Source organism: Manacus candei, unplaced genomic scaffold (genome assembly GCF_025592945.1).
Source record: "Manacus candei isolate 608988 ecotype Guabito, Panama unplaced genomic scaffold, ASM2559294v1 h1tg000084l, whole genome shotgun sequence".
In the NCBI taxonomy this organism is placed as follows: domain Eukaryota; kingdom Metazoa; phylum Chordata; class Aves; order Passeriformes; family Pipridae; genus Manacus; species Manacus candei.
This window is the reverse complement of record NW_026138132.1, coordinates 2,881,461-2,895,967: the sequence shown is the minus strand read 5'-3', so window position 1 is coordinate 2,895,967 and position 14,507 is coordinate 2,881,461. Positions and strand designations below refer to the sequence as shown.

Below are 14,507 nucleotides of genomic sequence, written 5' to 3'. Positions count from 1 at the left end.
CAGCTGAAAAGTGAAAACTCTCCCAGTCAAGGTAAGTTCACTAGGACTTTAAACTTCACTGAATATTTCCAGGAGGGAGGAGTAAAACCTAAAAGCACAAATCGCAAAAATACCTGGAGGTAAAAACTCATGAGCCTGATAAAGCATCAGTATGTAGTTCATCTTTGGATAAGCCTGATGTGCTGAGGAGTTTGGATCTCTCACACCACTACAAACACTGATTTCATGCAGCTTCTACATCCACACCTCGGGATCGTTGCACCAGCGAACATTTCTGGGGGGGCAGGAAGTTGGCAAAGCCAAGAAGCGACACTTGCATGGTTAAAACTACATTTCCACTGGGTTCTAGCAATAAAACACAGCCAGTGGAGCAGCAGAAGGCAGGGCAGTCATTCCCTGTGTGGGAACCACGGGGTGCTGGTGCCACACAACATCCCACACAACTGCCCCACACGAGCTCTGCCAACTTCTCACAAAGCCACGGGGGACTCGGGGCTCCAAACAAGGCATTCAAGGTATTTTGTCCTAAAAACAAGGCATCAAAGAAAACCAGGAGGAAACCAAACATTAAGACATCAGTCCCGTAACACGATGGATTTTAAAACCTGAAGGTTCTGTTCCCGTTGTGATTTAAGCAACAGTTTAAAAAAAGAGCCTTCAAGGGCCACTGGAGCAGGAGGTGGTGGTGCTGGGATGGAGGTGCTCACACACGGGCTGGTGTCCTGGTCACTCAGGAGTGAATGCAGGTACCTGTGAAATCCCTCCCTCTCTTCGTTCCCAGGAAAAATAATTAATACTGGTTAAAATCATTACAAAAAACATCATTTTATTTTCATGCATCTAAGGTAAAACACAGAGTATTTGTATAAAGAGGTAGATTAAAAAAAAAAAAAAAAAGAAAACAGATTCTCCATTCTTTGTCACTTTTATTCAGTAGTTTTGTTTTTTTTTTTCCTTATTTTCTCTTTTTTTTTTTTGGTGCCAGACATGGCAAGGAGTGATTACAGTCAACTGTTTATTAAAACATTTGTTGCAACACAGACCCCCTTTACCACTGACCCCAAACGGACCCATTTTATGTGCTTTATTTTGTTTTTTTTTTCTATACACCACCACCAAGGCGAGGTGGAGGGGGACAAGGGGGAAGGGGGGAGTCCAGGAGGCCAGAAGGAGGAGGAATGCTACAAGCCACAGCAAGAATGAGCTGTATTTAATAAAAAAAGGGGGCCACGAATGATACAGTAATGAGGTTACACAATTAAATCCCATAGCATGATTGAAGGCTTTCCCTGTGTCTGACGTCACCACAATGGAAGGCATAAAAAGTGGAGTAAACCGATGTTGATACAGTCCAGTCTAGTCCATTAGGCAAGATGGTGCAAGTAGTCATTTAAATTAAAAAGTGCCCTATCCTCACCTAAATGGCTAGCAGGCATGGAGACAACAGAGCCACAGAGCCTTCTCCATGGAGCTATAAAAGTGTGTTGTCATATGGCACGTTTTTAAACACTGGAAAGGGGTGCCATAATGGACCTCACTCGCTTTTCCTTACAGGTACAAATGCTAGAATTCAACTATTTCAACTATGCAGGAAGTGACTCTTCGCTTAGGAATGCCAACCCTAATTCAGCTTGTCTTGAAATATATACAAGTTGTTAGTGGTGGCCACGGCGATGATGTTCTCCTTGGGGTGCCAGGCCGTGTGCAGGATCTTCTTGTTGAAGTCCAAGCTGTCGACGCTGATCTCGTCCTTCTTCCTCTTGCCGCTGGCGCAGACCTTGCGCGGCTTCAGCACCGTGCGGGGCTTGTTGTTCTCCCGGGAGGCCTCCAGGGTGACGTCCCGCTTCGTGTTCCGGTCGAACATCCGGAAGAAGTTGTTGTAGGAGCCTGTCATGACAATGCTGCACGGGGAGGGAGCAAGAAGGGAAGAGTCAGGGGCAATTCCTGCTTTTGGAGAGCCTGAGTGGCCCTGCTCGGGTCACACCTTGGGATACAAGGGCAGAGGAGGCACAGCCCCTCCCACACCTGCTCCAGCCACAGGGAATGTTTAAGAGATCATTTAATAGATATATTTTATATTTATTTCATATATTAAAATATCTCTATTATATATATTTATCTTACATTATATATTTATATATTGTTTTAATTCATTATATATTACACGATATATTATATATTATATAATTATAATTATTATTTTATATATTTTATGTATAGAAATTCCTGCTTTTATCAAACCTGAGGATCCCCATTTGGATCACACCTTGGGACACACGTGGAGAGGAGGCACAGCCCCTCCCACACCTGCTCCAGCCACAGGGAATGTTTAATATATAATTTATTATATAGATTTGATACTTTATATTGATTTTCATGTATTATTGTGTATATTTCATCTATATAATTTTTATTATATAGATTTGATACTTTATATTGATTTTTATATATTATTCTCTATATACAATATACTATATATCATTTTAAAAATGATATTAAAATTATCTATAACTCTATATAATTAAAAATAGTTTATATTCTATATAAATTATATATTATATATAATTACTATATATATTATATATATAATTATTATATATAATGTTTATATAGATTTTACATTTTACAATTATTATATTGTTTTGACAAGGCAGCTTAGAGGGGACACACACCCCTGGATTCCCCACCAGGTCTGGGGTGGATTCTTGCACTGCTAAAATCTACTGCAGGACTAAAATACTGTCCAAGCCAGTCCATGAATAAAAGCAGCTATTTAGGGTCCTGCTTCATGTTGCCTGTTTTAAGAATAACCTGGAAAGAGCTGAAGTGGAGGAGAGCAGAATTCACTTGCCTGTCCAGGCCGTTCCAGCAGCACTCGAACTTGTCGAAGATGCAGTCGTTCTCGTAGAGCGAGCACAGCTTACTCCTGAGGTATTCGTGCACCTGGGGAGGGGGGACAACTGAGCCACTGGGAACAACCCTGCAGGGCTACAGGGGCACAGAGGGGCTGCAGAGCAGCCAGGCAGGGAGGGAGCTGGGAGTGGGGATGGGCAGGGAGCTGAACAGGAGCCAGAGTGTGCCCAGGGGGACAAGAAGGCCAATGGATCCTGGCCTGGCTCAGGAACAGGGTGGCCAACAGGGCCAGGGAAGGGATTCTGCCCCTGGACTCAGCGCTGGTGAGGCCACCCCTGGAGTGCTGTGTCCAGTTCTGGGCCCTCAGCTCAGGAAGGACATGGAGGGGCTGGAGCAGGGCCAGAGAAGGGCAACAAGGCTGGGGAAGGGACTGGAGCACAAGTGCTGTGAGGAGAGGCTGAGGGAGCTGGGGGGGCTCAGCCTGGAGAAGAGGAGGCTCAGGGGAGACCTCCTCACTCTCTGCAACTCCCTGCCAGGAGGGGGGAGCCAGGGGGGGTTGGTCTCTTTTCCCAGGCAACCATCAGCAAGACAAGAGGGCTGGGTCTGCAGCTGTGCCAGGGGAGGGTTAGGTTGGAGATCAGGAAGAATTTCTTTGCAGAGAGGGTGCTCAGCCATTGGAATGGGCTGCCCAGGGAAGGGGGGGATTCTCCATCCCTGGAGGTTTTTAAGCAGAGACTGGATGTGGCATCAGTGCCATGGGCTGGGAACCACGGCGGGGTTGGATCAAGGGTTGGACTGGATGATCTCAGAGGTCCCTTCCAACCCAGCTGATTCTGGGATTCTATGAACACACCAGGAAAACAACTGCTCAGAGTCTGTACCAAGAGCAAGGAAGGACCTGGGACTGCTCCCGAGAGCTCTTTCTAACAAACTGAACAGCCCAGCACTTCTCAGGGGCAGCTTGAAACATTCTCTGCCAAGGAAATGTTTCACCTCCTGTTTCCTCCAGGAAATAAAGTCAACTGAAGGCCTGTCCTGCCCCCACATGGCTGGAGATCCCCCTTCCACATTCCCACTGCGTGAGGGGGAGGCTTTTCCAGCCCCAGCCATGGGTTTGGGCTCTGCCATCACCCTGTGAGTACCCAGATCCTCCAGCAGGAGGGACCCCCCAAATCCCACGGATGCTCTGCCTGCACCCACAAACAAAAATGGAACTTTGCCACCCAAGACCACCAGCAGGACTCAGCCTCTTTCAAGGTTTTCATTTCCAGCCTCCATGATCGTCACCCAATACCTGGTATGTTTCCACAGGTCTGTTTTCCATATTTAAATCCCAGATCTTCACTGACAGGTAATCTCTAGTCATCATATATCGACCACTATGGCTAAATTTGACATCAGATATGGAAGAGATGATTTCAGAGAAGAACGATCTGTTGCTAGGATCTTCTGGCTCTTCAAACACTGTGTAAAAACGAGACAGGCATTTCAAGAGTAAATTTGTGTCTCTTCAATTCAAGATACACCCAAATTAGATTAACGTTTCCTCAACAAGCTTTCCACACTGGGCTACTCTGTGTTATATAAAACAGCTTTAGGGAGAAACCCTTATAATACACTTGCCATACTCTGAAATTCATTTCACTTATCAAGGTCAGGTTCTAAACAAGCAAATTACTTGTTAATATGTGAAATCTTCACTCATTTGTGCAAGATTTCCAGCATCAAGTGGTATTTGACTCTGAAGTCTGCAGTGTCTACACTGACTCCCCAGCTGAAGCTGCTACTCATCTTATTTGAGTGCTGTGTCCAGTTCTGGGCCCTCAGCTCAGGAAGGACATGGAGGGGCTGGAGCAGGGCCAGAGAAGGGCAACAAGGCTGGGGAAGGGACTGGAGCACAAGTGCTGTGAGGAGAGGCTGAGGGAGCTGGGGCTGTTCAGCCTGGAGAAGAGGAGGCTCAGGGGAGACCTCCTCACTCTCTGCAACTCCCTGCCAGGAGGGGGGAGCCGGGGGGGGTTGGTCTCTTTTCCCAGGCACCCATCAGCAAGACAAGAGGGCTGGGTCTGCAGCTGTGCCAGGGGAGGGTTAGGTTGGAGATCAGGAAGAATTTCTTTGCAGAGAGGGTGCTCAGCCATTGGAATGGGCTGCCCAGGGAAGGGGAGGATTCTCCATCCCTGGAGGTTTTTAAGCAGAGACTGGATGTGGCATCAGTGCCATGGGCTGGGAACCACGGCGGGGTTGGATCAAGGGTTGGACTGGATGATCTCGGAGGTCCCTTCCAACCCAGCTGATTCTGGGATTCTGTGATTCACTGCTTTGGCCAAATACGAATCTAAATTTCAGATTTATTTAGATTTTGTACAGCACAGAAATCCAATATGAACACATCCCCACCCTCCAGTGTTTAACATCTCACTGAACGCTCGGTTTGAGCCAACAGCCAGATGTCAGACTGCCCATGAGACACTGAAAGGGGTGACAACTCACACTTTGAGTGTCTGTCACAGAGAGCTGAGGCCCTCATGTCGCAGAGGCGGATGGTGCCTTTACTGCTGCTGTACACGAAGGTGCTGCAGCTGTTGGGGTGGAACTCGGCGGCCGTGATCACCTCCGTGAGCTCCTCCATGTTGGCAGGCTTGATATCTACAATGTCTGCAGCACCCTGATAAGGAATCTGCTCTGCTCTGCACAAGGGATTTGGGATTTTTCAGCTTGAAATGTATTCAGCAAAGCTCTGCCAGGCCTGAGGAACCCGGTCATAAACCGGGTAAAAGTTAAAATCAATTTGCCTGGAAAGCAAAATGGTAACATCACATTCTCCATCAGTTTGAAGTTAATTCTTCTAACAGCAAAACCTTCTTCATTTCTGCCCCACTGCAGCAGTAATTAGTTCTGTGCTACGGATTATTGCCCAAGTTTTTCATACAGAACTTAATTTTGCTTAAATTCTAAGTACACTGTTACCTTATAATTAAAAACATAGCACAGGTTGCCCAAAGAAGCTGTGGCTGCTCCATCCCTGGAAGTGTCCAGGGCCAGGTTGGAGCAACCTGGGCTAGTGGAAGGTGTCCCTGCCCATGGCAGGGGGTGGAACAAGGTGATCTCTAAGCTCCCTTCCAACTCAAACCATCCCACGATTTCCTTGTGCTCTCCAAAAGCCCCTACAATTACCAAGGAGAAATAACATGGAGAAAACATGCTACACAAAACACTTCTCATGAAAGCAAATAAAATCCAACAGTTTCCTTGTTCCCACCCCACCAAACAATGGCCAAAGGATACTAAAACTCCTGTCTGTGATTTCTAGGTGCCACAGGTTGATCCGCAGGTCGTCTGCAGACAAATACGTTTCATAATCACTATTGATGGAGATGGAATTGATGTGATACGTGTGAGCATTGGCAAATATCCTCCGGGGGCTGGCTTCCACCATGAGGTCCATGGGCCTGAACACTGGCACCTGCAACACACACAGCAAGGCAGGTTGGAGGGGTGAACACACCACCAGCACCTAAAATCACAGTCCTTCCACACACTGAGCTGGCTGAAATATCTCAAAAGCACCTCAGAAGTAAATATTTCTGTGGTATCACAGAAAAATTAAGGCTCTAATGGGGCAGTTACTCCCTGGTCTGTGCTGGGGGAGGGAGAGAGGAATGACCTGAACGTGGCCGGTCCAGAGTGAACGACTCACCCGTAGTGTTGTAACTGTAGTAGGATCCCTATACCGTCCATCTTCCTCCTTTAAATTATAACCCTCTGGTCTTTTGTCCCTTTCACTGATTTTCCATAACTTTATTGTTTTATCTGAAATGAAAACAGGCACAGTTTTAAAATGGGGGCTGTGGCAGAGACACCAGTTGTCACCGCTGATGCCTTCGAACAAGACAAGGCCGCCCACGAGCACCAAAAAAGACAAAAATGCTGCTTGGGGAAAACAAGGCAAGATAAAAAGCATTAAAAAACCTCCTCCACGGTTTGTTCTTTTTATAAGAGAAGTTAGAGCCAAGTTTCATTTAGGACAGGGATTGTCATGAATAATGTAAGCTCTGGCACAGGGACTCACACCATGAAGGTGCTGAGCGGTGCTGGGTGAAGCCCCTGGGCTATAAAGCAACCAAATCCCAAATCCCAAATCCCCCACCCTGTGCCCAGGGAAGCCAAAAGAGCCACAACCCCAGATACTTGCATTTAAACCCAGCTTGATTCCAGCCTTTTGGCAGTGGAGAGGGTTAGACCCAATCCTAACAGCAAACCTACAAAATAACACACGACCACGGCAAATAAAGTCACAACTTACCATTTGTAGACAATAAAAACTGAGCAGCATTTTTCTGGGGTAACCACCTAATTTTGTTGATCTTCTCTTCAATTTCTAAACTTTTCAAGTAGTCAAACTCTGGTTCATGGCTTTGAAAGGTACTGTAAACATTGTATTCTCCCCTACTGTGAGACTGGGTTTTGTTCTAAAAAGAGAATTAAATGATCAAGTTACATATGCAATGGACAGAGTATGCTTTGCAAGGCTGATTTATTTTAACAAGTCTGTAGAATAGACAAACACAGGATTATCTCTCTTGCAAGAATTTGATTAGGGTTTCTACTATTTTGGCTAAGAAAACCTCAGAGAAGAAACAGTTATTGCAGCAACTTGTGATTCCTAAAGTTTCCAGAAATTCCCCTAGGCCACGTGAATATCCAGCAAGTTCTCATATCAATTCCAAGAAGCTGAATATAAAAACTATTTTTGCCTACACATTTTCTTTACAAACAAACAAACAAATAAACAAACAAAAATCTTCATTATTCTCTCACATCTTTAATTTTTCCACCTTGGCTTTTTTAAGGAGAATATTCCTTCCCCTACTACCCAGACACACATATGGCAGATCTACTCAGTGAGTACGTTCAGCTCTCCAGGCACACTATGGAAATCCCACATGTCACCTCTAAATTTGTACCAGCAGCTCCACTATTCTGGTTTATAATCCCCACGTTCCCTGAGAGCTTCTAAACTGCTTAAGAAGCTTTTTTCTTCCTCATTCTAGAAGGGGGAAAAAAAAAACCACCTTAACACCTCTGCTGAATACATCTCTGACACTGGAGTCACCCCTGCAAGGTGGAAATGCTTGGAAAACTGAAGCCCACCCGGATTTGCATGATCCCCTCTCCAAAAGCTGTGGTTTAGACTGCACTGCATGGACTGAACCTTCACTTCCCTGCCATGGATGATGGAAAACTGGAGCCATTTGTGCCCCAGCGCTCCCCAGGGGTACCTGAACTGGGCTCCAGCTGAATTCAGTGATTTATTCCTGTCCCACCCACTGCAGGGATTGCACCATCAGATGCCTTTGCTGTGATAGCTGCTCCTGACTGGGGACTTTGCTCCTTCCTCCTCCTGTGTCTCATGTCCTCTGCTCCTTTCAGCCCTCAGGACCTCCCCCAAACAACACATCTGTCACATTCCTCCCATGGTTTTCTGCTGCTTCATCCCCTGAGAGCTGTCAGGAATTCTGACACTTCAAAATAAGCTGAGGGGGGGGAGGGAAAAAGTGGACAAAATGCTTAGAAATCAAATTTGGCACTGGAATTCTGCACCACACCTCTCCCTTCCAGGCTTTCCCACCCTGGAGAACGGAAAGGACTTTGTTCCAAGTCTCAGTTAGAACTAACAAGTGGAGCTGGGTCGCTGCAGGGAAAGGAAATCCATTGTGCTGGAGGAAATGCCTTAGGAAATTCAGGCAACTTTCCTTCAATTCCATGCTTACCATAATGATGGAGGCCTAAACAGTCTGTGTGTGTATTCTAGTAAAACTCCACAGGAGCAGAATAATACCTAAAGCCAATAATATATGAAATCCATCCTGGGGAGAAAAGCAAAATCTAAAAACTATCTCATGGTGCTCAAAGCAAAAAAATCAATCAAACCAAGGAGAGGTGTTGGCCCCAGTGCCTGATGTTAAAATGCAACTGAGGTAATTACAGGCTGCCCACGCAAATTCCTGCCCAGTTTCTGTGAGATCCACACTCATTTCCTGCCTGGTGCTGCTCTGATGTCACTGCCTGCCACATTCCAGCCCGGAGGTGGCACCACTTTGGCAGTGGGTAAAGTCCCATAGGTTTGTACAGCTCTGTGCTCTGGCAGTGTTGCAGGTGTGGCCTGCAAAGCCCTGGAATGCAGCAGCACAGAAAGGGGGCACAGAAATCCAAGTTAAATACTCGTATTTTAGGTACTTTCACATATAAAACCTGCTCCAGACAGGTGTGTGTGTGGCAGAGCTAACTACAGGCAATCAAGTCCCTGCTGTCCATTCCCTAAAAAGTCCAGCAGTCAAATTATGCCAAAAATAATCCTGTGCAACTTAATGTGCCAACCCAGGTGGTTCTTCCCACAGCTGGATCCCAGATCAGAAGGATGGGAGCCAGGGGTTCCACACCAAAAAACAAGGAGTGCCTCAAATACAGCTCAGGGGAACAGGCAATGAGCTTTGAGTTACACTAAAGCACCCTTAAAGGAATCAAGGTAAAACTCAAAAGAGTTGAAAAATAATTAAAAAAAAACAATAGAAAGAAAACAACAAAAAGCCACCAAACACCTGAGGAGCTGGGCAGGGCAGGGCAGCCCCCACTAGATGTCAGCACTGACCGAGGGGATTTACTGGGATCGGGAAGGTGCCATTCCCACGGGCCAGCACGGACCAACTTCTGCTGGGAATTCCTGCGGGTTGGGATTTTTGGGATTGAAACTGAATGAACCACTAAGGAAAAAGCAACAGCCTGACGTTTCTGGGCAGGGGGGTGACATCTCCCTGGAATATCCTGCATTATCCTCTCCCTGGAATACATTCTAACCAAAACAACTTCCAACCTCAGCCTTAGTTTAAAAAAAAAAAAACCAGGCACTCCAGCTCATCTTCTCACCTCCAACATGGGATTAGAGCCCAAAGATCAAAGGAACAAGGGTTAAATGAGAAGATCCCTTTGCTGTTATGGTTATGTGAGTTTACCTGACTGATATCAGAATGGAAAAGGACATCTGAGGTCACAGCCACACACTTGCTTAAGGGTTACTTTTAATTTCCCCAGCTCCAGTGAAATCTGAAATCATCATCCCAGCCAGGCAGAGCCATTGGAAGAACCAACTTCAGCTCCCTCAAGGCCTTTCCTGTCCTACCCCCATTTTCTGGTTTTCACTTCAAACATTCTTTAGACCACATGAAGAGTGTATAAAATAATTTCTATTCCTGTCACAAAGTTCTCAATCATTTCTTTACTCTTAAATGTCATTATTTTCATGACTCCTGACACAGACATTCACTTTGTCTACAGTTTTTTATAAAAGCATGCTCCTTTTCTTTAAGAAGGGAATGGATAAGAACAGAACATTCAATATGGTGTAATTAGACAGACTCACCTCCTGCTCCTGCTGAAAGATGACAACTCTCCCTCCCTTGTCTCCTGTTGCTAACAACTCTCCAGAATGGTTAAATTCTACTGTAGAAATTATATCCGCTGCAGAAAAACAGAAATAAACCCCCCCAGTTGATAATTCTTCTCATTACCAAGTGACCAAGAAAACTATGACAAGTGTAAGAGAAAATCCATACTTTGATTTAAGGATATTTGTATTATAAAATGCAAATAATTTCTTTTAAAATAGAGCAGTCATTTTTTAAACTTTACATTTGAAAAGCAGTAAGAGTTCACCATGCTAGAGTTAAAGGCTCACTGTTCTGCATTACTTGGTTTTTAAAGGCTTTATATCTTGTTATATTTTCTGCTATGACTGTACTTCAGCTGTAGCAGCACAGAGAAACTGTGTACATAAATATTCCTACCTTTATGTTCCCAATTATTCCTGACAGAGGATTTAAATACAATCATTACCCACATGATCTTAAAGCATCTTTTTTTTTTTTTTTAAGGATTCTATACACATTTGACAACTTAAGGGCAAAAAGTATCAGGGTAGAGAAGTTCAGACATCAGTGTCTAAGGAATGCAAGGAACAATCAGGTACAGAAAATTAGGAAATAAACTCATCAGTCTCTGAAAAACTTAAGTATTTATTCTGGATGAGGAAAGTTTGCATGACCATAAGTATTTTTATCAGTGCTAAAATTAAATAGTGACTATACACAGACAAGAAGAGCAATCCCTAATATCAAACTGAGCTGTTCCCACAGCAAAAAGGACAAGTTGCAATCACAATTCCCATTTCCAGGTGCACACCTTGCCCCTTGTACTCTCCAGTACAGAATCAGAAGCCAAACCATCTTTCAAACACCAGACTGCAACACAACAATATAAACCTCATTTCCTGCAGGAGAAACTACCTGAGAGTTTTTCCACACACAAGTCTTCAGGGGACTTTACTCCCACAGCAGTCAAACGGAGATAAACAGTATTTCCTACAGGGTGGTTTCCTTATAGAATCTCCATCTCAAAACATTTCATTCACAGCATTTTAGAGTTACAAAAGGTTGGTATCTGCTCAACTTGGAGCTGAACCACAGCTCCACTGTGCCCTGTTATGTCCCATTAAAGCTTAAACTGCCCCAGCCACCTCCTGCCGTGGTTATCTGCTCAAAAATGGATTTAAATTCCCCAAGAACACGAAGGATAAAAATATGATGTCACCTTGCACACAGATAACCAGGGTCCAGATCTCACACAGAAAAACTGGGATCTGGGGGCACATCCTTTCCCCCCTGGAAGGCAGTGGTTACCTCAGCCAGCCCTTCATTTGTCATGTATTTGTGCCCCAGATGAAGTGATTTCTCTCCCATCTGTGGGGCTGCAGAGCACTCAGCTGAAGAGCTGCCATTAAATATGGACCTTTCACAGGTGAAAGGGATATAAAGAATTAATCAAAGCCAGCGAAAGAGTGAAGTGCAAACCAAAAAATCTCATTTAGACTATGCCACACAATGCAAACCACATCCTTCTCTTTTCCAGTGGTAACTGTAATTCCTGTAGGATTGTTTCAGTCCTGCAGCACCACAACAGCAAAGGGGCATCCCCAGCCTTGCTGCCTCCTCCCTGTGTCCCTGCTGTTTGTGCTCCAGCCTCCAGGTGGGAGCTGCAAACACGGAGCTGCTCCACACACTGCTGAGTGATCCTAACCCATCCCTTCCCAATGCTGATCAGTGCTCCTAACCCATCCCATCCCTTCCCACCACTGCTGGGTGCTCCTAACCCCCTTCCCAACGCTGATCAGTGCTCCTAACCCATCCCTTCCCAACACTGCTGAGTGATCCTAACCCATCCCTTCCAAACTCATCCCTTCCCAATGCTGCTGAGTGCTCCCAACCCATCCCTTCCCACTGCCCAGAGCACAGGGGAGGGGTATTTAGGGGAGAAGCAGATCTCCAGTGCCCACTGTCACCACCCCCTGGCCTCTGGACACGTGGGGCATTCATTTCAATGCCCTTTTTCCCCAGCAGCAGCATGGGAGATAAAGAACCATTAACAAGCCCTTCTGTGATGCCACCCCCTCCCTGGACACGGTGACACAGCCCCATGTGCTGTCACACTGCCACAGCTCCCCCTGCCCTGCACCTCTGGCTCTCTGCTCCCCTCAAGCACCTCCAGACACCTTGGACACCAAGATGCCCCCGTGACACTGCGAGTGTGGAGGTTTTAAAGCAGCAGCAAACACAAAGAATTAAGGTTATGATTCTGACAGAAACAAAAAACAGGGCAGAAATGTGTATTTCCATTCTTGCAGTGCACCTGCACCAAGTTTCTCCCTCTTGCATCACTTGGGTCCCACAGCTCAGGGGTTACTACAGCACTTACAAATACTTCTTTGCACAGATCTATACATTTGGCCTTTGGTCCCACATAAATATCCCTTTATAGCACTTACTGTTGTAGAAACACTTCTGAGACTACTAAAGACTTCCAAATAATGGCTTTCAGTGACCTGAAAGCAAATGGGTGGCAGGGTGGGAATCACCTGCACAACCTGAAATCCATTTATGAGGGAAAATGTTTTGCAGCAGGTCGAGCAAAACACTCTGAAAACACAGAGCTACTACACAGCTGTACCCTGACCTCAAAGAAATGGAACTCTACAGCCAAATCAAGCCACTGATCCCCAAAATCTCAAACTGCCAAGAGAGGCTTTGGTCTCTGAGCCATCAGCACATGGAGACAGGGCAGAGTCTGCTTTCCCTGCAGTCATCCAAAGCTCCTGACAGCCCTCCCAGACACAGCAGCTACAACCCAGTGAAGGTTTCTTTTCCTTCTGCACATCATCTGTATTTTCCCAACCTGCTCTAAGCTTTTTATGTATCCCTTCAATGAGACATCTTCACTTCTGAAGTGCTCCAACAAAAATCAGACCCACCAGCAAGGATCAGACACTTCACTGGATTCAAGCACGACTGGATTTGTCCATGGCAGACACAGAGGCAGGAATCTGAGGAACCAAAGGAACTAAAATAAGGGGACAGGGAAAGGGAAGGGGGAAAGACACTTCTCTCAAAGCTTAAGTAAGGCCCTGAGGCCACTGAGCCAGTACAGTGGGAAGGTGACCAGTTCAAAGGAAGAAAAAGCAAATTCTGGTGTTCAAAGACAGATGAATAAAGGAATCCAACAGGAATAAAGGAATCCAACAGATCTCCAATGCCTTTTGCCCTGTTAAAAGCCATGTTTGAAACAAGAAGAACTCAGTGACAGGTATTCAGTGACCTTCCCCACTGCCCAGTGAGTGCAGAACCAGAACCACACACGCACTGGCACCAGTAAGATCCCCAAATATCACAGCAAGGCTTGGGCTGAAGTTTTATTCCATGGAAGAAGGGAATAAAACAGCTCCATCAATCCAAACAATACTGTAATCCAATGACTTGGTTCCAGAAGGCCCATCACAAACCTGAAAAGCAATTCTGTATTAAATTTGTTTCCAATAATAGAATAAAAGGGATTTTATTAGTAGAGAAGAGGCTATCTATTTTAATGTACCATGAACTTTATATAAACTCTGCTTATAAAACATGCTTGGTAGGCAAAACATGTCACCTACTCTCCAGCAGAGAGTCAATCATGGCAGGAACAAAGAGAGTCTTTATTCCACCAGACCTAAAAGGTTTCTGTGCAAGTTTTGGGACTCATGTTGATCTGCTGCCTAAGCAGAGAGCAAGTAAATCAGTGTGTTTACACAAGTGGAGCAAACTCCTGATGTTTCCAAGGACTGAACAAAGAATTGTAGTCTTTAAAAAGCATTTTAGGACTTCTTTCATTGTTTATACACCTTCCCAGTGGCTCAAAATACCATTTCTGGAATTTTCCAAAGGAGCAACTCCAATCTCATCCATAATGTAGAGAAGTTACTTAGGATGGTAATTCTGTCCTGAAAACACAATTCACTGGCCTCATGTAGAGCCCACTTCCTCAGTTTGCCAGCTCTAAGGGTAGAAGAAGCTATTTTGATCCAACTAAACACCGACTGATCATTCCAAGGATACTTCAGAAACTGTATCCAACGGGAAACACTAAGAAACCCACTTTTAGGATTACTGTTAAAATCTAAGGAAGCTCAGAAAGCCTCAGAGTGAGGAAGCAGCACAGGAATGGATGAATTCAAAGCACAATTGCTGAGCATAGCTGAGCCATTCTTCCTAGATTGTCTCCAAAGAGAACAAGAG

The 14,507-nt window shown here is 45.2% G+C and overlaps 1 protein-coding gene across 2 annotated transcripts in view; it reads right to left on the bottom strand.

The window, feature by feature from the left end:
• Positions 1 to 906: 906 nt before the first annotated feature.
• The window catches only part of PPP2R2A (protein phosphatase 2 regulatory subunit Balpha), a 35,665-nt gene continuing 22,064 nt past the window's right edge, over positions 907 to 14,507 (bottom strand). For both annotated transcript variants that reach the window (XM_051811873.1, XM_051811872.1), the window contains exons 3-10: positions 10,268 to 10,365; positions 7,154 to 7,319; positions 6,548 to 6,660; positions 6,136 to 6,313; positions 5,341 to 5,505; positions 4,148 to 4,317; positions 2,852 to 2,943; positions 907 to 1,901 (exon numbers count right to left, since the gene is read on the bottom strand). In XM_051811873.1, the coding sequence (XP_051667833.1) occupies positions 1,622 to 1,901; positions 2,852 to 2,943; positions 4,148 to 4,317; positions 5,341 to 5,505; positions 6,136 to 6,313; positions 6,548 to 6,660; positions 7,154 to 7,319; positions 10,268 to 10,365 (1,262 nt within the window). In that variant the 3' untranslated portion in view covers positions 907 to 1,621. The remainder of the gene's footprint in view (positions 1,902 to 2,851; positions 2,944 to 4,147; positions 4,318 to 5,340; positions 5,506 to 6,135; positions 6,314 to 6,547; positions 6,661 to 7,153; positions 7,320 to 10,267; positions 10,366 to 14,507) is intronic.